We start from the raw sequence: 22,701 nt of genomic DNA on the forward strand, positions 1-22,701 counted from the left end.
TCAGTGGCTATTGTGTTAGGCTGCTGAGCACGAGGCCGCGGCATCGGATCCCAGCCACGGCGGCCGCATTTCGATGGGGGCGAAATGGGAAAACATTCGTGTACTTATATGTAGGAGCACGTTAAAGAATCCCAGGTGGTCGAGATTTCCGGAGTCCCCGACTACGGCGTGCCTGATAATCAGAAAGTGGTTTTGGCATGTAAAACCTCATAATTTAACAACAAAATTCTCACGATAGACGAACGATCGCAGAGGTCGTTGTAGTATTTCTGTAGGAAGCTTTGTGATTTCTGGCACCCCGGACAAGGCGCTATGGATCCATGCGTTAAAGGGTCTGACAGCTGGCCAGAACGTGTTTTGAGGCGTTGATGGAAATGAAAAGACCATAATTTATAGTGATATATTCGAGCAGGCTGTTCCCGATTTAAGTACGAATTATAATTTTAAACTGGCTAGAAAAGTATCCAAAACTACTAAGTGGTGCGAATCGGCGGTGAAGCCATGGTACTTGAGACGTAGTATACGAGATTAATTACGCAAGTTGGCTGTTATTAGGTACTGCATACTTATTGCTTAAAATTGCTGTTCGTGTAATATTAGGCGCTCGCGCTTCGTTCTATGCGCATTGCGAAGTCAAATAGTCCACGCTATAGTGACCGCCGCTCGCCTCCCTCATTGCACTCACTTATTAAGCAGGAAGTGTGAAGCAATACAACATATCCTAGACGAAGATGGAAATAGGCTGGAAGGGGACGCGGCATTAAACGACGTTGGAAAAATAATAGCCGAATAATTTCAAGGCAATATGATGAGGTCGTTCTTGAAGAAGAAAAAAGGGCATGAACGAGAACCAGATGGAAGAGGAGCTGGTGCCGAAAATTTTCAACCGGAAAAAAAGCCGAAGAGAGAATCCCGAAGCGCACAGCGACAGGGTTAGATGAGGTTCCTGTTAGACTGATTAATTAAATAGGTTCAAAAAGTAAGGAAGCTCCGTTGGAAAGCAGCAGAAAAAAATTTACAAGATAGGCGAATACCAGACAGTTGGCGACAAAGCAGAATGAATTTGGTTTCAACGGTAAAGGGGAAAAAGATAGAATTAACTCATATAGACCGTTGACCATTACATACGTACAGGTTAGCAATGCAGACGAATAAATTAAAACTGGAAGCACGGGCAGAACGTAATGGCATATTGGGAGAACTTCAGAACGGCTTCAGAATCTGTAGGCGTCTGGATGATAGCTTTCTTGTCCTTGCTCAGGGTATTGAAATACCCAGAGAAGAAAGGAGACCGTTATATGTGGCTTTTTTGCACATTACCGGAGCATATGAAAACGTGGAGCGCAACATTTTGCGGAATATTCCGGAAGGGGAGGCTTAGACAACGACTTTTTACCTTGCATATACCTTGCATATACTGTTTATATAAAATGCATATATAAATTTACCTTGCATATACTGTTTGTGTTGAATGGGAAGGGATGAGGAGGGAGGATAAAGTTGATATTACGGAGAGTCTGAACCATGGGTGCCCTTTATCCCCGCTGTTGTTTATGATGTATGTGGTAACGAAGGAAAGGGCGCTAGAAGAAATCAGTATCGAGTTTAACCTCGTACAAGCTGGCAGGCATGGTCGTGGAGTAGCAGCTCCCGTGTTTCTTTTATGCAGACGACATTGTATTGCTTATTAACAGGACAAGTGGTATGCAACATCTGGCTAATATCTGTGGACAGGAACGGGAGAATTTAGCATTAAAATTTAGGGCGTTACAAAAATTATGCAGATCCCATGTAATGTGGGAATCGATGTAAGCGAAACTTTCCGTGCTGGATGCTTTGATTGATGATAATTAGCGGTGATGTTCATGGCTAAAGCTTAATTCCTTCAGCGTTCAGGCTAACACGAAAGTGGTGAGTTGATGTTAAACGTTCCCTTGCGTGCACCACTGCTGTTTGTCTGCGTAGTGCACAGAACACACAGGGAGAGTTGTTTGCTTGGGCCGTTGTTGTGCGCCACATTTTATAACCTCTGAGAGGTTCGAGCGTTGTCATTTCCTCACATGGCACATCGCATTGTGGCAGAACTATTAAACTTGAATTGGATTATGGGGCTGTACGTTCGAAAACCACACTCGGATTATGAGACAAGCCGTAGCGGCGGACTCTGGATTAATTTTGACACCGTGATGTTCTTCAACGTGTCCCAAAATATATGTGCACGTGCGTTTTTATTTCGCCCCCGTCGAAAAAATTTCGCCTTAATAAGGCTTGTGCCTTAAAAGTCGTCTCGCATATTATGCCTCACCTGATGGACAACTCATTCACGTGTTTTCTTTTTCTGTCTTCTTTTTAGAGCGCAGCTCTTTGGCGTCCGTTCCTGGGTTTCGCGTCGTCGTCGGCGTTGTCGTCGGCGTCGGCCTCGTAACCAGCTCCGCCCCCCTTTCATCCCCCCAGCGCTAGCAGCGACCGACTGATACCGCTGGATGCCGCTGACGCCGCTAGAGAGTCAAGATAACGTGACTGCATAGAACACCGTCACCGCCATGCAGAAAGAGTATCAGTCAAAGGCATCAGTCAGTCGCTGCTATCTCTTCCCTCCTCCCTTTATCGTGTTGTCCGCTTGCTGCGAGCGCTTCTGCCCCCATCGTTTGCCGCTGGGTGTACACGCCGCCCCCCTCCGCTTCCGCTTACTGCTGGTTGCTCTCGACGGCGGCGATGAGCCTCCGCTTCGGCGGCGCGAACTGCAGGGTCTTCTCGGCGGCGGCGATGAGCTTCTGCTTCAGCCTCGCTTACTGCTGGTTGCTCTCGACGGCGGCAATGAGCCTCCGCTTCGGCGGCGCGAACGGCAGGGTCTTCTCGGCGGCGGCGCTTAGCCTCTGCTTCCCCCACGGCTGTGACAACCTCGCGAGGCACTTGTATAGATCTCGTCTTTGAGAATCAAGCATTGGTGTACCAAGTCGAACATATATCAGTCTATTTCTCCGACCACAAAGCTTCCTTCATGACTGTCAAGAACTGTTAGTGGAGTCTTTGTTAAAGGAATACGTGTGAAAAATAAAAAAAAAATTCTGTGATAGCGCATACATGTGTTGCTCGATTTCTTTGCCTCAATCTATCCAAAAGGTGAAACAGCTTATTTGCTGCGCTCAAATTTCGCATTAGGAAGTAACGTAATCGTCGGTAATTTTTTTTAACAAGTAGTAACCGTAATGTTTGTTTATGCCGTCCCGTTTATTTCTCTAAGCGGATGGCGTGGTCCAGCGACGCAGCCTGCGTGAAGCCCAGCAGTAGCTGTGTGGCCAATTGGCGTTAGTGATGAATCATCACCATCAGAACAGTCAGCAAATTGTGCAGAGTGTGAGAAGCTGCTCGTACAGCTTCACTGTCTTCAGATTGGCGCATGAATTTCGGTTACGCACACGTTCCCTGCCTGTTCTTTCGCCCAACCTACGAAGCAGCGCACACACAACGCGCTCGCTTCGCGCGCTACTCCGAGCTTCGAATTTTCGGCCAATCGATTGCGCCGGAGCTCGCACACCACTCCGAGCCAAGTCATTCCGAAGCGCTTGGTGGTGCGCCGAGCGAGAGACAGCAGCGGCGCGTCTCGGAGCGCGCTCGGCATTGTCGTCTGACGTTAGGACCGTCGAGTCGCGCGTTGCAGCTCGCGCAGGTTGAGACGGCACGCCGCCAGCCAAGTAGGTCGCTCGCAATCGACGAGCCGCCGCCGCGACAGCAAACGAACGAGAGCTGTGGCCGTCGCCGGTCTGCCCGTGAACTTCGGCGTTCACGGACTCCTTGCGCGGGTCTATCGTGCGGCGGCAGTAGCGGGCAGCCGGCGTCGTCGGCCGTGTGCCGTCGCAGGCCTGGGTAACCTCCTGACGAGCGTCCGCTGGCAGAGCGACGACGGCCGTCGTAGCGCCGACGACGAGGCCATGTCGTCGTCGTCGACCAAGCCGAAGCGCTACTTTGTCAACACGCTGCCCGACTACGACGGAGCACCGATCCCGCTCGAGCGGGAACTGTGGGTCGAGCGCTGCCGCGACACGGTGCAGCGCGTATTCACGCACCAGGGCACTGGTTTCGATGACTGCGACGGCGGCCTATACGTCGGAGTCGCCGGCGTCGCCTTCATGGCGCACCGCGTGGCGCTGAGCCCGCACTTTTCGGGCGATCGCGCGCGCCTGCTGACCAAAGCGCAGACCTACCTGGGTCACGCACTCAGCTACTGCGACCAGCCACAGGTGCGCGCGGACCGCGCCATGCAGTCGGCTTTCCTGCTGGGCAGCGCCGGCGTCTGGGCGCTCGCCGCCGTGGTCGCCAACGAAGTGGGACGCAGCGACGACTGCGACAACTTCTTGGCGAGGTACTCCTGCCGCCCTGGCTCGCGCTGCTTGTGGAGCGCATCGAAGCGCGCTTCTTGTTTGTTTTTTTTTTTTTCTCACGTATACCGTCGGCCCGCGACTCGATGATAGGTGCGTGTCGATGCCGCGATCAGTCTCTCTCGTGTATTTTCTCCTAGGAAACAGTCGTGCACTTGCTGGTCAATATGATTACTTAAACGAAAGCTTGCGAGGCATTAACGCTTCTGTGATTGCTTTCTTTTATTTTTTTTACTGTTTTCTACAGATGATTTTTGCCTTGGGAAAGAGCGACACGCTGTAATGAACTCAGTGTGATTATGTGCAAGTTTTATTCGACCTGTGTGCTGTGTCTAGTTGTGGTCGAGAGCTTGCATCTTGGACTTTGCTGGCCGTGTTGTTAGCGTGGACAGAAGCTTATGAAAGAGCTAATGGACACAGTAAGAGTGTTGTATTTTTCGCGTGACATCTCACATGCCAGGCTGGGTAACAGATCTATAACAGTTATCTTTACAGTGCTCTCCTGTCCAAAGTAAAAGCGCTGAGAGCTATAAGTGAAAGTTCTATCCTCATGCCAGCTAAAGCCTTTTCAATATTATGTATGCCGTTCAGTGAAATTGTGCACTGATTTCTTTACTTTATTTCGATACACACTCACTTCAGTGTGTATTACATACAATTTCTTTTTATCCTTACAAGCTTTGATATGCTTGATCATTTCCCTTTTAACTCTCCATAATTTAATTGTCAGACAGCTTTGAGGGCTTCCTGATAGCATTGCTGAAGATAACACTGGCATATGAACTTTAAGACAACCCTAACTATATTTGTGTGGCTATTTTAATGAACTGAAAAGATCATATGCCATGTCTTCTATGTATCATTCACTAGGAGACACTCAGAGTAAATTGTGAAGCTTGAATCACTGATTTGAGTGCATGATACTGCATAATAGATAACAAACACTGACACCTAGGACAACATAGGGGAAATTACTTGTGCTTAATAAATGAAATAAAGAAACGATAAATTAATGGAAATTAAAGTGGTTGAAGAAACAACTTGCCACAGGTGGGAACCGAACCCACAACCATCGCATTTCCCATGCGATGCTCTACCAATTGAGCTACCGCGGCGCCGTTTTCCCATCCACTTTCTTGGGTATTTATGTGTCCTAGTAGAACCACGGGAGCACTAGTCTAGTCACAGACCTTGGCGGCGGACGTGGAATGTCCTTTTTTGCCGCATGCATCACGAGAACGTGATCTTTTTGGGTGAAGGCAACCGGTCAATAAATCCACACATGTTGCCGGATTCGAGACCCTCATTATGTAATAAACGAGTGCCCCTCAGTTAACCCCCTTTCTTTTCGTTTTAATTTATTGTTTCTTTATTTCATTTATTAAGCACAGGTAATTTCCCCTATGTTGTCCTTGGTGTCAGTGTTTGTTGGCTTATGATATGACTAATAAAAATCGGGCCCCTCGGTTAACCCCCTTTCTTCTTGCATAACAGATAAGATATTTGATTACTGTGCTAATTGAGTGTTTTGTTTTGCTCCACATGCAATTTTCAAGCTCTGTGCTTCATGTTTGACTGAGTCGCATTGCATTTCTGTCTTTTAACTTCGAATAAGATTGGTTTTTGAGGCTTGCTTGAAGAATGTATTTGCCATTTTTCCTTGAGCACATCACTTCTAGAACACTAGTATAGTCCCGCAACACAATAAGGCTGAATTGCAAATTCAGTGTCTGAACAATGGAATGGGGACAATACCGGCAAAGCTGCACTCATAGGCATAACCACAGGCTGATATGAGTTGCGCTTCATGCATAAATTTGCGACCCATTCGTTGACTAAAATAGTGTCTTTGTGACACAACAGCTGATGGCTTACGCTCGAGTACTAAATAGGCATACTTGAGCCTGTCATAATGATAAATTTAATTTATTATGGCAAGCACAGACATGCTCCTGCCAAAATCAAACATGAATATGTTTGTGTAGCCAAGTACAATTGTACACCTAAAATGTTAACACAGAGCTGCTAGCTTTGTATTTTCTTAACTATCACACTACTCATTCAACTGTATATGATTGAAATTGAATTTTGTGTATGGGCAATGAGCATGTGGCTGTAAACAACAATTAGTTCTTTCTCAGCAATAATGTCACTAAGGTTTTATAATTTTATTAGACCTATTGCACTGATATTAATCTGTAATTATCCATTTCAGTCATTAACTCCATGTCACAGGGTAGCAATTTCTAACTTACTTTTCTTTCCTCCCATGAAGTTAACTGGGGAATATTGTGCTGTTGCCATGCTTACACAGCTGTTTGTTTTATTACATTCATCAAACCATAACTCCAGCTCTATTCTCATTGAGCCACTTTGAGGGATGTCGCTTTCATTGACAGCTCATTGGCTAAGCCAACAGCTAGTGTGCCTGTCAATCCAGGACCTGGGGAGGTGTGCCTGATGACAGATCACACAAAAGTGAAAGTATCTCCAAAGATGGATGATGGAGAATGGGACTCCTGGTCGGTGCCTGGTCATCAACATTTTGTGTGCTGTTTGCGCTCTTTTAGAATTTGTTCTCAATCATGTCGATTGTCTTTTCTCATTAGGCAAATTCTGGCCTTCCTAATTAGACCCATCTCTGGGTGCTGCAATATGCCGTAATTTAATAGAACATGTAAATTAGGCCATGACCTTGAATCAGAATTGTGACCTTCTAATGTTTTAGCATGAAAAACTACATGCTTCTGCACACCTCTAAAGTGACATGGCACCAAAACATACTACTTTAGGCGTTTGTAATGCTTGCATTAGTTGGTTTAAAGAGATGGACTACAAGCAGGAAAAATAGAAGGTGGGTGGTCTTGTCATCTTTTAACTCTCATACCTGCACAGTGATGGCGCATTCACTGTCATTGTAAATTTTAAAGAGTTTCTTCTATTTAGCTGTTACTGTGAAGAAAATTGCAAAATTTGCTTATTTTTCAGTGTAGTGTGATAGTTTTTTTGTTGACGAGTACTTAGCTAGTCTCGAGCAGACAGTGTCAATAACCATGTTGTAATCGGGAGCTTTAAAGTAGGGTTGCCACTGGTCATTCACATTTGTATTCATTTTTTTTTCTTATGAAGCCTTATGTTAAGAGTGATGTTTTTTCATATCAGCATAATTTGTCATTTCAGTTTAACTCTTTTGTTACTGTGCCTATAGAAATTGATGATCTACAATTTTTATGTGCATTGTTGAACATTTCTGTTGCAATGCCTTTATTAGCAACAATGTGCACCATCTGAACTGACGACTGAACTTGGAACTGTTTGTCAGATTGGGGAGTCTGAAAAAATGAAACTTCATCTGGAGGTATCGCCAAAGTTAGCATCCACTACTCCCAGCACATATTCAATAAAAAGATGTAAAATTTGTGCTTTGTCAACTTAGCAACATCATTTTTAAATGACAGCAGCAGTCAAGACAGAAGCTTCCCTCCTGTTAAGTTTCTGATCAGACTTATAGGCTGTTTTAACAACTTCGCAAACAACAGTAGATACTCAGAAGTGCACCTTATTTAGATAATCGTGTATGACTAATACCAATTGCTACTTCATTTTCCCCACCATGGGTTGTTTTTGTGCATCACCATTTTGACCGCATATCGACAAGTTGCTGCGAGCAATCCTCCCCGTCATCTTTGGTTTTTATTCATACAAGCGCACACAGTAGTCGATTGCAGACCCACCTTCAACTGAAGCTTGGCTACCAGTCTAAATCTCTTACACTTTGAACACCTCCTGTGCAAGTGCCCTTATTCATACTGTACAATATTGTGCAACGCTCCACATTGCTTCACAGCACTATACAGGTGCTGAAACAAAGCATGTGAAGGAATTCAGCGCCAGTTGAATGGACACTAGACTGCCTTGCTGGCACAGAAAAGCTGACCAAACGCAATAATCAAGTATGAGCCAGCTTCTGCATCCTCCCTGTCCTGACAACCATTGCTTCACGACCCTAAAGAACGCAGTAACATAACAAGCCAGGTGCTTGCTGCAATGGGTAAAAACAAATCCTCCCTGTGCAATGGGAACTTGCCCGTTATCACATTTGTAAAGCTATAGTTTTCCCGAATAAGCATGGGCTAGTATTGATGCCAACAAATCTCCTTAATAATTATATTTCTTTGTGGTCTGACTTAAAAAAGCTTGCAACAGGGAACCAGATGCATATTTTTTCTATTTTCGATTTCTTTTACTCTCGGTAACTATACTAAAGATAGTAAATTACTTTCATTCGTGTTCCTTGAGGTGCTTCTTTGAACTATCGCGTAAAAATTGTCAGTAATGTCAGAGCAGTTATCACTGCTATACATCCATTCAAGACGCCACTGATCAGGTTATAATTTTATGTATTGCAGTATATGTTGCGACTACTATGCTTTGAAATGAAATGTTAAAACATAAAAACATTCAAAATGAGCGCATTTCCTACGATAATGAAAGAGCTAACTGAATATTTCAAAGTGCTCTTGAATGGAACGCTGCAGTCTGAGTCGAATTGTGAGTCAGTTCTCCAGTCACTTTCAATCTGTGTGCACCATCCATAGTCGCTCAGTGGCAATGGCCTTGTCCTTCTTAGCACAAGTGGTCGCAAGTTCGATTCCAGCGTAATACCAATGATTGATACGCATTTGCAGTTACGTGCACCTGTACTTATTATTGTGCATTGTTGCACTCGTAGGTATGCAGCCGTAGCTGACATCTGCGTGCCAGTCAAGTTCCTGGACTGTGGCAGCGACGAGATGTTCGTCGGACGAGCTGGTTACCTGACGGGACTGCTCTACCTACGCTCCAGACTCGGACGAGAGGTATGTGCTGTCTTTAAAGGGAGCACTGCTGGGCTTTCCTGACCATGACTGCCCGCTGTCTTTTCAAATAGCTCAGCGCAGGACAGCACACATATGGAGAGTTGGCGTATATGTGCGGCTGTCTGTACTGACACTCCAGATGTATGGGTCACTGGCTCTGTCCTTTATGGAGTATTAGAGTGAAAACGGCAAATGCTGCCTAATATCACCAACTGCAACAAACATGTGCCTTCAAGCGCATCATTCCTTCATTTAAGTGAACAGCTTTCTTTGGCTCTTTTTGTCCGTTATTGTGGTCGAAGGACTATGTACCCGCCGCGGTTGCTCAGTGGCTATGGTGTTGGGCTGCTGAGCACGAGGTCGCGAGATCGAATCCCGGCCACGGCGGCCGCATTTCCATGGGGGTGAAATGCGAAGACACCCGTGTACTTAGATTTAGGTGCACATTAAAGAACCCTAGGTGGTCAAAATTTCCGGAGTCCTCCACTACGGCGTGCCTCATAATCTGAAAGTGGTTTTGGCACGTAAAACACCACAATTTAATTTTTTAATTGAAGGACTATGTGGCCTCAATCTCATGGATACTTCTGCCATTACCAACTAGCTGTTTCAGACCATGAGGATAGCTATAGGGGCTTCTTGGTACGGCATATCTTATTTTGTTGTAGCACAAGCTGAACAAGGACAACAGAAAGGCACATCTGTGCTGTGTGTGTCAGATGGGCCTTTCTGTTGTCCTTGTTCAGCTTGCACTACAGCGAAATGTGTTTCAGACCAACGGGCTGTTGCACAAGACCTTCATAGAGTTGGAAGTGTAGATGATGTTGTTCGTGGTGGCGCTATGTCTTGCTTCTCCAACCCCTGTGCTGAAAGATGTTGGGCACATTGGTCTGCCAAAGTTTTCTTGGTAAGTGAAATTTCGCTTTGCCAGCTCACTGCAGCTTCGCTTTGACCAACTTCCACAGTACGTGGGTTCAGCACGATTCTTTTATTTACATAAAATAATTCTTTTTTAAATTGCATGGAGCGTATTGCACACTTTCTTCTAATCAGATGAATTGCCTGAAGAAGTGGACATTACTTACACAACTAATTGCAATGTACACCTGGTTGATTAAGAATATGCTATATTTACCTTCTGAATTATTAGCTTTGTGTCTTATGTTCCAATTGTGAAATTGAAAGCCAGAAATAGTCATGTTAGCTTTGCAGAAATATTTGTGCTGGCACCACTTGAGATGTTTGTTAGTGCCACTTTCAAGATATAGGAAGTTTTTTTCTTCACATCTTCTAGAAATGCCCCTGTATTGATGCATCATTATCTGTCAAAGGGGGTTCTTAAAATGTGTTTGAACTAAAAACGACAAAGAAACAACAGGTGGTGCATCTTGTTATCTGTGTTGGCAAAAACTGCTCTGCACATACTTTGTGCTTGCATTGAGCAATATATTAACATTTCTATAATATGGGAATTACCGTACTTACTCTATTCAAATGCGCACACGTTTTTCATGACGAAAAAAAAAAGAAGAGTACAATACTGTGCACCTCGTGCTTTCATATAGAAATACCATTTCTCTCATTTGGAAAAAACAGATTTATTCCCAATATACTAAAGTGGCGATGAATAAAAACACAAATGGAAGCAGCATGCCTTGCCGCCAAGATTTTCACTGCGCCTGTACGAGTGGCGTGGGGAAATAGATCTCACTCATTGTCTCTGTTAGACAGAAATAGTCGCCTTATCGCTATTAACAGACCAAAGCATTTCATCCTCGGTGCCATCCCTGGCGTTCAAAATGCCACACTTTTTAAAGGCCTTGTTGACCATGGCAGACGAGATCGTGCACCATGCATCTTTCACCCATCCAGCAAAGCCCTGCAGCGAGGCACGCTTCATTATATGTATTGGCAGGCGTGAATTCGTGGCAGCCACTGACAAGCCATTCGGTCTAGAGCACCCGAATTCTATCTTTCACTGGCTTGTTCAAACAAACATTGAGCACTGGAGCTGCAATGTCATGCCACCGGGTATCACAACAAGGTCGGTGTTGCATGCAGCCAGCTTGTCCTTGATGCGCTGGTCAAGGTGGCACCTGAACGCGTCGAGCACAAGCATCCCACGCAGACCCAAACTGCCGCTGGGTCTCTTCCGCCAGACATCATCAATCCTGTCAGTGACCAAGCCCGTGGTCATCCAACCTTTTTCATTTGCACACACAATCACGCCACTCGGAAACATGATTCCTTTCGGGAGCGTCTTCCATCTGAAGATAAGATACAGGGGCAGCTTGTGCCCATCCGCAGTGCAACAAAGCATTGCAGTGACTCTAGTTTTTTCGTGGCCAGAAGACAAAATGTGCACTTGCTCTGCCCCCTTTTCAACAGTTGCGGTGGCAGGCATGTCAAAGTAGAGCGGAGTCTGATCGGCATTTCCAGTCTGTCCGAAGTAGTAGCCCTTTCTATGGTGCAACTTCAAAGTGTGCCGCTGAAAACTGCAATTTTTCTTCATATTCTTCGGGAAATTTTTGCCATATCCCTGTCCGCCTTCGATGAGAAAAGCCTTTTCTTTTCATAAAATTTGATAGCCAGCACCTGCTCGCTTTGAAGTCACTCCGCATTAGCCCTTTCTGTAGGGCTAACTGCATCGCCCGTACTTTGAGCAGATCGGTCGTCACAGGCCGCTGTGCCGCTCGCTGCTCTTGCACATATTCCGGGAGCAGCTCTTCTATTTCGGCGAAGAGGCCCTGCATCGGTCCACTGGAATCCATCTTTGTTGTTTTACTGTTGAAAATACTCTCCTTCTGTTTGCACCAGTTGTGCACGCAAGTTTCAGGAACTCCGAATGCCCATGATGCGGATGTGATTTCTGTCTCTCTCCGCGCACATGATAACTTTCCTTTTAAATGTGGCATAATCGTGGACTCGGTGTGTCTTCACAGTCGGCACTTCCATGCTGATTGAATGAACGCAGAAGACGGGCGGTAGACTAGGTTACACCATGCAGTGCCTGGTTACACGTACAACATAAAGGTATGCATACGGAGGAAGCTATGTCAGCTAGGCTAGAAGCACGTACGAGGTGGCCATTCTTCGAATTCTGATGGCGATATGGTAACACGGATTTGGGGTCCTACTCGATTCTAATGTGCATGCAATTTTTGGACCCATTTTATTGAAAAAAAGTGCATGTTAGATTCGAGTATATACGATACTGCTGTAGAAAACCCTTTTAGCTCTTCTAAAGTACATATAAAAATTTGAGAGCCTTTTCATGCATCAATAAATTTCTGGAATAGGTTGCAGATTGTGACCATTTATTTTATTTGTACAATGTCCTGCTTCCTTTTGACTTAATGGCAAGCCCTAATTTTGCTTCTAATTAATTTGTATCATACATAAAGGGCCAAGAAAGCAGCTTTGTTTTTGCATGTATTTATTGAAATTAAATTCTGAGGTTTTACATGCCAAAACTAGGACATGAATATGAGTCATGCCGTAATGAGGGACTCAGGATTAATTTCAATAACCTGGGGTTCTTTAACGTGCACCCAATGCACAGTACGCAAGCTTCTTTTAAAAATTTTGCCGCCATTGAAATGCGGCCAAGATTTGATCCAGGATTCACATGTCTTAGTGTGTTAGCTTTCTTAGGTTACTTCATGCACTTTCCAGGGGCTAACTGTCTGTCTATATATCTATCTATCCATGGATACATGTCTCAACTGTTTTCCTGCCTGCCTGGGTCACTTAGCAGTCTGTGCTCAAGCAGGTAGTGCATCGGGTTGCTGTGCAGAGGTGACAGGGCTCGAAACCAACCGTTGGACCAACTTGGGTCACTGAGTAAGTGTCATTGTGTATGTATGTGTCACCTTCAACGAGCCTTTGTCATTCCGACATGGGTCACTATAGATGTGGCACTAGGTACGCACCGTTCAACGAAACTTTCGAAACCCCGACCTGCAGCACTGGGTTTGTGCCACTCGGTCTGTGCTCTCAGTGAACATACTTGATGCCAACTTGGTTCAGCTGGGAAAGGGCCACTCTACAACAACAAAAAGGTCCTTTAAATTTCTCCGATGCTTGGCAGAATTGAACCCACGTCACAAGGGTTCCTCAAGATCAATCCGACACATTAGCAGGCTGCGCCACAAATGCACTGGGCTGTGGGCCGCTTTTCATTGAATTTTTTTTGTTCAAGAGCAAGCTTAAGTGTGATATCCCTAGTAGTTGAACATCACTCAATAGTACCAAACCAACTCACTCACACCTTTAACTGCATCTTTAACCCAAAGGCCAGGCAGCTGTTTTTAGAAGTCGCACGTCTGTAGTATGCTTCCATAATTTAAGTGTATCTTTTAAGTATATTTGTGGCATTGTAGTGATGCTGAACAAGGCGGTGTCAAAAGTGTGAGTCTTCAATCTAATTGTACTGGGTGAACTTGTGCCCAGTAAAGCATGTGGCACTCGTAGCACAATGATGGTGGCAAGTACTGTCATAGATCATTGAAATTTGATCTACATGCCGAGTGCATAGGCTATCTTACATGTGACTCCTCATACCAGGGAGGTTCCGAAAGTAAATTTTGTCATTTTTTAAAGAGAAAATTGTACACCAGGTGACACAAACAATGGCCGTAGAATCCATGCCCGTTACTGGTTGAACGACAAGGAGCAACAGCGGAGGAGGTGCGACACATGCGCAAAGCACGAGAAAAGAGAACGCAGTGAGAAGAGGTTTATTGGCGGCTCCTAAGGCAAAAGCGCGGCGACCGGGAACAGCGAGACAGCCCGAAGCACTGTCCAAAAAAGGCGACAGTAATCAACAGCGCAAGCGGGGCCGAGCCGCGCGTTGGCGATGTGTCTGTGCCGCGAGGCGCGTCTTCTTCTTCACAATCTCCCCCCGGACAAAAAGAGCCATCCTGGCGCCTTAAGAATCAGGAGGCAGAGGGTCGTGGTAGGGCTTGAGACGCGAGACGTGGACAATGTCACGTCCACGCCGGTGCAAGTCTTCAGGTGGTGACAGTGGCTCGATTAGAAAATTCACCGGAGATGTTTGCTCCAAGACTCGGTAAGGCCCTTCGAATTTTGGGACGAGTTTCGAGGAACGCCCCAGAGTCTGGAAAGGCACAGACAACCACACAAGAACACCTGGAGCGTAGGTGGTGTTCGGAAGCGTGTCGGTGCGGTTTTTTTTCTGGCGCTGCTGTTGCTCGGCCGTAAAGGAGCGCGCTAGCTGGCGGCATTCTTCGGCCTGTCGGGCGACGTCAGACACAGGTAGACACTCGGAGGCGTCAGAACGGTATGGAAGGAGCGTGTCGATGGTATGCGTAGGCTGGCGGCCATACAGGAGGAAGAAAGGTGAAAATCCCGTAGTGGCCTGGATCGCGGTGTTGTACGCGAACGTGATGAATGGAAGGATGCGGTCCCAGTTACCATGATCAGATGCCACGTACATCGACAGCATGTCACCAAGTGTGCGGTTAAATCGCTCTGTGAGTCCGTTAGTCTGGGGATGGTATGCCATGCTTGTCCGATGAATAATACGGCATTCCGAGAGCAAACTTTTGACGACTTCGGAGAGGAAGGCGCGACCTCGATCGCTGAGGAGTTCTCGAGGTGCGCCGTGTCGAAGCACGAAGCGATGCAGAACGAAAAAGGCTACATCCCGTGCCGTAGCAGTTGGTAAAGCAGCAGTTTCGGCGTAGTGTGTCAAGTGGTCAACAGCAACTACGATCCACCGATTGCCGTCTGGAGTCATAGGAAGCGGGCCGTATAGGTCGATGCCGACGCGATCGAAGGGTGTGGTAGGGCACGGGAGCGGCTGCAAGGCACCAGACGGGCGTAAAGGCGGCGATTTGCGGCGATTTGCGGCGTTGACAGTCAAGACAGCACCGAACAAACTTTTGTACAAAATTGTACATGCCGCGCCAGTAGTAGCGGTGGCGAATTCGTTCGTACGTCTTGAAGACTCCGGCGTGGCCACACTGTGGATCGTTGTGGAAAGCGGCACATATTTGTGACCTTAAGCTGCGGGGAATCACCAGAAGCCACCGACGGCCTTCAGGAGAGTAATTGCGTCGGTGGAGCAGCTGGTCACGAATGGCAAAATGAACTGCTTGGCGTCGGAGGGTTCGGGATACAGGGATAGTCGATGATCCAGAAAGATAGTCGAAAAGAGAAGCGATCCACGGGTCACGACGTTGTGCGGTGGCAAAGGAGTCCATGTCGAGAGATGAGATGGAGTGTGCGGAAGTTGTTCCGCAGGCCGAGTCTGGAGGTAAAGGTGAACAAGACAGGGCGTCGGCGTCGGAGTGTGTTCGCCCACTGCGGTATACGACGCGAATATCGTACTCCTGGATGCGTAATGCCCAACGGGCTAGGCGGCCAGTGGGATCTTTCAAGTTGGCAAGCCAACAAAGCGTGTGGTGATCTGTGACCAAGTCGAATGGGCGCCCGTACAGGTATGCTCGGAACTTGCCAAGTGCCCATACTAAGGCCAAGCACTCTTTTTCGGTCACGCTGTAATTGGCCTCAGGCTTCGTCAGCGTGCGACTCGCATAGGCGACTACGTATTCGGGGTAGCCTGGCTTTCGTTGGGCGTGGACGGCGCCGAGACCGACCCCGCTGGCATCTGTGTGTACCTCAGTTGCAGCCGACGGGTCAAAATGGCGAAGAATAGGTGGGGAGGTGAGAAGACGACGCAGCGTAGCGAAGGCGGAGTCACATGCAGGGGACCAGGAGGAGAGGGTGGTGTCACCGCGCAGAAGCTGAGTCAATGGCGCCATGATCGATGCGAAATTCCGAACAAAGCGCCGGAAATATGAGCATAGGCCCACAAAGCTCCGAAGTTCTTTGATGGTCTGAGGCTTCGGAAACTCAGCGACAGCTCGAAGTTTTGCAGGATCGGGTAGAACGCCGTGCTTGGACACAACGTGGCCTAAAATAGTGAGCTCTCGCGCGGCGAAGCGGCACTTCTTGAGGTTGAGTTGGAGGCCAGCGTTCGTTAGACAGGTCAAAACAAGTCTGAGGCGGAGCAGGTGAGTCGGAAAATCAGGCGAGAAAACCACGACATCGTCGAGGTAACACAGACATATGGACCACTTGAGGCCACGCAGCGTGTTGTCCATGAGTCGTTCAAAGGTGGCAGGGGCGTTACAAAACCCGAACGGCATTACGTTAAATTCATATAAGCCGTCAGGCGTAATGAATGCGGTTTTCTGGCGATCGGCTGCAGCCATCGGTACCTGCCAGTACCCCGAACGCAAGTCAAGGGACGAGAAGAATTCTGCTCCCTGAAGACTGTCGAGGGCGTCGTCGATGCGCGGCAAAGGATAGACGTCTTTGCGCGTTACCTTATTTAGCCGACGGTAGTCGACGCAAAAGCGAATAGACCCGTCCTTCTTGCGAACTAGAACGACAGGCGATGCCCAGGGACTGTGCGAAGGTTGAATAACGTCACGGCGCAGCATATCTTCGACGTGGGTGGTAATGACACGACGCTCTTCGGCCGAGACGCGGTAGAGTCGTTGACGTAACGGCTGATGTGAACTGGTGTCAATGTAGTGCTGCACTTCCGACGTGCGGCCCAAGTGAGGTTGTGAAACGTCGAATGAACTTCTAAAGTGGTGCAGGAGATAAAGAAGGTCGGCGCGTTCGGCAGGTGTGAGGGTATCGGCGATGGCACTCGAGAAAGCATCCTTGGACGTCTCTTCAAGCGCGGAAATCGAAGACAACTGGCCGTAGTCGACATCAAAAGAGTCTCCGGGGACGTCAACCAAAGACGAAGAGTCGAGGAGTTCCACGATGCCAAGGCATTCACCAACGAGCAATGTAATAGGCGCACAGAGGGGATTGCAAAAGTATATATTGCTACAGCCGCCAGCCATGTCAAGTGTTGCGAAGGGTAGTCGGAGAGATTTACGGCTCATGAAGACGTCGGAAGGTGTGAAGAGGACCGTTGCATCAGTGATGGCATCGCAAGAGACGGGTACGAGAGCGAAGGAGCCAGGTGGAATATCTGTGTCCTCGCGCACGGTAAGTTTAGAAGGGCGGTCACAATCTTCGTGCAAGGGTGCGTCACAAGGGGAAAATTCAACTTCGGCGCGTGCACAGTCGATCACGGCTTTATGACGGGATAAGAAGTCCCATCCGAGGATGACGTCATGCGAGCAGGTGGGAAGAACAATGCACTCGACTATGTAAACAATGCCGTGAATAAGCACACGTACAGTACAGGCTGCGTGCGGAGTGACGTGCTGAGCGCTTGCCGTACGAACCGACAGTCCAGAAAGCGGCGTGGTCACGTTGCGCAGCGAACGGCACAGTTTGGCGGCTATCACAGAAATGGCTGCGCCGGTATCCACAAGAGCGAATGCAGGAACACCTTCTACACTAATTTCGACCACGTTAGCAGGACAGGCGCAAGGACTTCGGCAGTTCGAATGGGGCGCAGTTCTTGCCTCGTGAACTGCGACGTTCAGTTTTCCTGGTCAGGTGGTGCGGGTCGCCGACGCATTGGGAAGAGCGAGCGTCGGCGAGGGGATGGCGAGCGACGCGAAGGAAATTCTGGAAGGTCAGCACGAGCATACGGTTGGTGGGAAGGAGTGGCGTATTGGCGAAAGGGCTGGCTGCCGTACTGGAAGGGCCGAGAGGCGTCGCCGAACGCTTGAGGCCGACGTCGGCAATATCGGGCGAAGTGTCCAGGAGTGCAGCAAGAATAGCAGATGGGACGATTATCAGGCGTCCTCCAAGGATTAGTTCTCGGTGCAGTCCAAGATGCAGCATGGGCTTCCGGTGGCACCGGTTGGGAATGGGTCGCGAAAGACGCAGGCGGAGGCCTGCGTACTGCCTGCGCGTACGTAAGAGGCGCAGCCACAGGCAGGACTGGCTGCGCATAGGTGGGAGGAGTCGCGACAGGCTGCACTGCCAGAGCAGAGTTGAGATTCGTGGCTGCAGGCGGCTGATGGTGTGCGGAAGGGACAACTTGAGCGACCTCTTCGGAGATGAGAGTGCGGAGCGTGTTTGGAAGACGGGAGGTGGGCTCCTGAGTGAAGGGGACTAAAGAAAGTTGGCGGGCAACTTCCTCACGCACGAAGTCCTTGACCCGCTGAAGTAATGAGCATGAGTCGTACATGCTGTCAAGGCTCGCCACCAAGTCGTCGCTGCCCAGAGCACGCCGAGTCGAAGCGCGTTGCTTCCGTAACTCATCATAACTTTGGCATAGGCTGACGACTTCGGACACAGTGCGCAGATTCCTGGCTAGAAGCAGCTGGAAAGCGCCGTCATCGATGCCCTTCAGTATATGGTGAATTCGCTCAGCTTCGGGCATTGCCGCGTTGACTCGTTTACACAGGTCCACGACGTCTTCAATGTAGCTCGTGAATGTTTCTGCCGTCTGCTGTGCTCGGGCGCGCAAGCGTTGTTCAGCGCGCAGTTTGCGAACAGCGGGTCGGCCGAACACTTCTGTAAAGGTTGTCTTGAAGATTGACCATGCGGGTAAGTCACTTTCGTGGTTGTGAAACCAGAGTTGGGCAACACCAGCCAGATAAAAGATGACGTGGGTTAACTTCGCTGGATCATCCCACTTGTTGTGCGCGCTCACCCGTTCATATGACGCCAACCAGTCTTCTACGTCGTCGTCATCTGCACCGCTGAAGATCTTGGGGTCGCGTTGTCGTGCAACGCCGGTGCAAGTGACGGACTGTGGCGTCGGCGCCGTTTGGGATGAGCTGTCGGTCATGGCGGGCGATAGCGTTCTTGATCGCAGCTCCAGGGTTACAAGCGATGGGGTTTGAGTCCCAGCACCTCCACCAATTTAGAAGAGGTTTATTGGCGGCTCCTAAGGCAAAAGCGCGGCGACCGGGAACGGCGAGACAGCCCGAAGCACTGTCCAAAAAAGGCGACAGTAATCAACAGCGCGAGCGGGGCCGAGCCGCGCGTTGGCGACGTGTCTGTGCCGCGAGGCGCGTCTTCTTCTTCACAGCAGCAGCAGGCCAGCATGCCAGAGGTTATTACAGTGCAAATCACAATGGCAGCCAAACATGTGCTGACAGCATGTTTGCCAATGGAAGTGCGCGCCGTTATCCAGTATGAATGGGCACCTCTTTCCTGCATAGAAGCCGCAGTCTCCGGACGTCACTTCCACAACAATGCTGAAGCAGAGCAGGCTGTGCGACAACTCCTTGCATCGCAGGGCATCGAGTTTTACCAGAATGGTTTCTTCAAACTTATTGCATGCTATGACAAATGTCTCAATGTCGGTGGTGACTGTGTAGAAAGACAGTGCAAGGTGTTCAGCTCATGATGCCATGGTGTACTTTTTTTTTTGGTAATAATGTTTCTGTGTGAAAATAAATGACGAAACTTACTTTCAGAACGTCCCTCGTACATTCCAGAGTAATCATTGCTGCTTGTGTATATTTCAGAACGTGCGCCAGTATTCGGTTCGCGCGCAATCTAATTATACAACATTATTTCACTATAGAATCAATGACAACATTCTCAATGACTTCGATACATGAAAGCATGTCTTGCACCGAGCAATAACATTGTAATGGTGGTTGGCTGGTTAGAAAGTCACTGGAAAAGATCATGTATGCTTGTGAATATATAATAGTCCTTTCTTTCTTTTTTTTTTTCCCCCTATGGGCTTTTGGTCTTATCGTTAGAGAACTTTTGCAGTTTCAACAGTTTACTAATTTTTCTTCTTTCTTCTTTTCTGTTTGCATTACTGGTGGCACCTCCTCCTCAGAGCAATATGCAACAATACCATTTATAAAATGGGGTGTTTCAGCAGTAGCTGTCTCTTATTGTTGGAACTACTATGTGAAACAAAGTGATAATACTTGCGGATTAATATCCATAGCAGTGGTGCACATCAGTATGGCTAGTCAATACTAATAAGGTCGTTATTCACCCTTTACAGCATAGTACCCATTATTGTAAATGGCTGCATACACCTGATAATCACAAGAAATAACAAAAGATATGTTTGAACAAATTTTTTTTTGCACATCCTAGGACACAGCTTGTTAGACATCTTCTACAATATTGTTTTTTATGTGTAAAGTGTGCTAAAAACATTTCAGAAAGATCTCCGTGCCTTCTGGCAGCACCAGCTAGCATGTCACCATGCAGCAAATTCTTTTATTGTGTTTTGACAGTATGTAATGATTATATTAGGTGGACATATTAAAGTGGTTAGTTGTTTCAAAGTACACTGCATCTGAAATAGTCAACCTCAGGCCTATTGCTGAAAAAAGAGCAGTCAACTTGTTTAATTCGGCCCTGATGGGACCGAAGAAATTGATCAAATAAACCAGCAAGTCGAATTAAACAAGATGCAGAAAAACACTGCAAGACACACTCCTGATTCAATTCGTAGTATTTATTCGAGTTTAATACGCCTTTAAATCAAATGTGCACCAACTTTCTATGTGTCGAAAGTACTGTAGAACCTTGTTCATGTGTTTTCGAAAAAACCGCGAGAAAAACGTACAAACAGGGAAAACGTACGATCGGAAGTAGCTAAAAAATTTGACAGACTCAATTATTGTTGACATCTACTTAATGCAAAGCGTCGCGCGGATCTTTGCGGCGCGAGGCGCCGAAGCACGTTCTGGTGGTGCCCCGGCGGCCCGAGGCACGTTTTGTTGTTTTCCTGTTGCGTGGCGTCTTAAGAGGGGACGCCGAGGCGATATCTAACTGGTGGGCGACGCTGGATGCCGCCGAAGCGAAACGTGATGCCCACCACCTGCAGGAGGAAACGGCGGCGCAGTTGGACTGTCGCCTTCTAAAAGCGCGTGCAGTACGTTACCATGTGGCACTACGCACCCCGCGCTGTAAAACAGATCGATGCTTATCGCAATAGGTTTGGCGGTGATAGCTGTGATTGCGGCGTGCGACGACCCGGGCGGAGCTGTGCTGGTACCGAAATGAGAAACTGAGTGCGCGCTGGCGTTTTCACGTGAGACGGGCGGCCGAGTATTGCGGTGAAGCTGCCGTGGAGGGCAGCCATAGACTGTTGTTGATCGCGCGCTCCTCGCGCATTTTCTTGTTTACGTGGGCTCTGGCAGCCGGAAAACATATCGTACGATTACAGATTCGCGAGGTATTGAACGTTGGTGCCGAAAAAAATCGTGTTTTCCGGGAATGTATGAAACGGTAATAAATGAGCGTAATTCTGTTGGGCCGTTTTTTGTGATCTCGGTTGCGAACGTTGTCGGCGGGAAAACGTGCGTAGCAGAAACATATCAACGAGGTTCTACTGTAGATACTTGTTGCACAAATTACTTAAAGCTCCTAGCCAAGTAGTTCCTATAGCAATCATTACATAACGACTCCAAACGAATATGTTCGCCGTCGGCATCGCCGTGAGGTTGCTTATGTATTTAGGTATATGTATGCTATATGCCCCGCCATGCTATATTACATGCGGTATATGCGGGTTATATTGCCACACCATTCCATCACTAAAGTTGCATGCTCATACCCGGTCTTACATTCTTGACAGAATTATTCCTCAGAAACGTGAGAATGGCAGCCCACAAACGAATGTCATGACAAAACTCATACAGTAAGTGCCTTTCATCTTAGGTCTTCTCAGACTTAAATATTAAAAGTGTAAAACAATAACAGAGCTCAAAGCTGAAGATGATTCTATTGGCGCGGATGTTGACTACCTCCGGGATCGGCCCAGGAATGGTATGAAACATACCGAATGAGGAAAAGTGGTGCTAAATTCGCTAAGAAAGACGTTGACTTTAATTAAAAAAAAACAAATGAAATTGTCTGATGGCAGGATTCGAACCGAGGACTGACATATCTCGTTCGTACTTAGTCCACTTACGTTTACTTGAATTCATACTGCCACTACAGCTACAAGTTTTACACTCCATGTAATGTTCTAACATGTTGCTATTTCATTCATTGGTTCACCCTTATGGCGAAACTGATGCTCTTTAGAATCGTGGGCAGTTTCCTAAAGTCGACTTTGCTTTTTAAGTCAGCTTTGCCGCAATACAGCAATGTTATGCGGTAAAGCATAATAATGCCGTGAAGGCCATTTAAATTTAATACCCGATTGCACCGCGCAGGCAATCTTCTGCTCAATTCCGTTGGAAAACAAATGGCGCCCGTTAGGATTGGGTAAAACCCATTATCAGACATTGTGAGCTACCGTTATTTAACATTTTCCTACGGTGGGCCAATATAGGCATCCTTGACGGCAGATGACATGTGTTCAACACATCCACTGTCCCCTAAGTTCCGCCCTGACAGATCCTCCATTAAAGGGGTCGTTATTGGAGTCACTATGTTGGCCAGGCCCGTGCGTGCATGTGTGCAAACTGTTCAAGTTCAGATTATCTGGCAAACGCCAATTTTAGGATCAAAATAACAAACGTTTGGGCCTCTAGAAATGCATGACGCTTGCCAGGACCTTCAGTCTGGATCGAATTAAT

The 22,701-nt window shown here is 47.5% G+C and overlaps 1 protein-coding gene and 1 non-coding gene across 2 annotated transcripts in view; one reads left to right on the top strand and one right to left on the bottom strand.

The window, feature by feature from the left end:
* Positions 1-3,497: 3,497 nt before the first annotated feature.
* The window catches only part of LOC142584734 (lanC-like protein 3), a 65,002-nt gene continuing 45,798 nt past the window's right edge, over positions 3,498-22,701 (top strand). The window contains exons 1-2 of the mRNA XM_075694960.1: positions 3,498-4,363; positions 9,112-9,238. Coding sequence (XP_075551075.1) covers positions 3,933-4,363; positions 9,112-9,238 — 558 coding nt within the window. The 5' untranslated portion in view covers positions 3,498-3,932. The remainder of the gene's footprint in view (positions 4,364-9,111; positions 9,239-22,701) is intronic.
* Positions 5,422-5,494, bottom strand: TRNAS-GGA (transfer RNA serine (anticodon GGA)). Its single transcript has one exon. It is a non-coding gene; the product is annotated as a tRNA-Ser (tRNA).

The sequence above is a fragment of the Dermacentor variabilis genome, chromosome 6, assembly GCF_050947875.1.
Source record: "Dermacentor variabilis isolate Ectoservices chromosome 6, ASM5094787v1, whole genome shotgun sequence".
Taxonomy (NCBI): Eukaryota; Metazoa; Arthropoda; class Arachnida; order Ixodida; family Ixodidae; genus Dermacentor; species Dermacentor variabilis.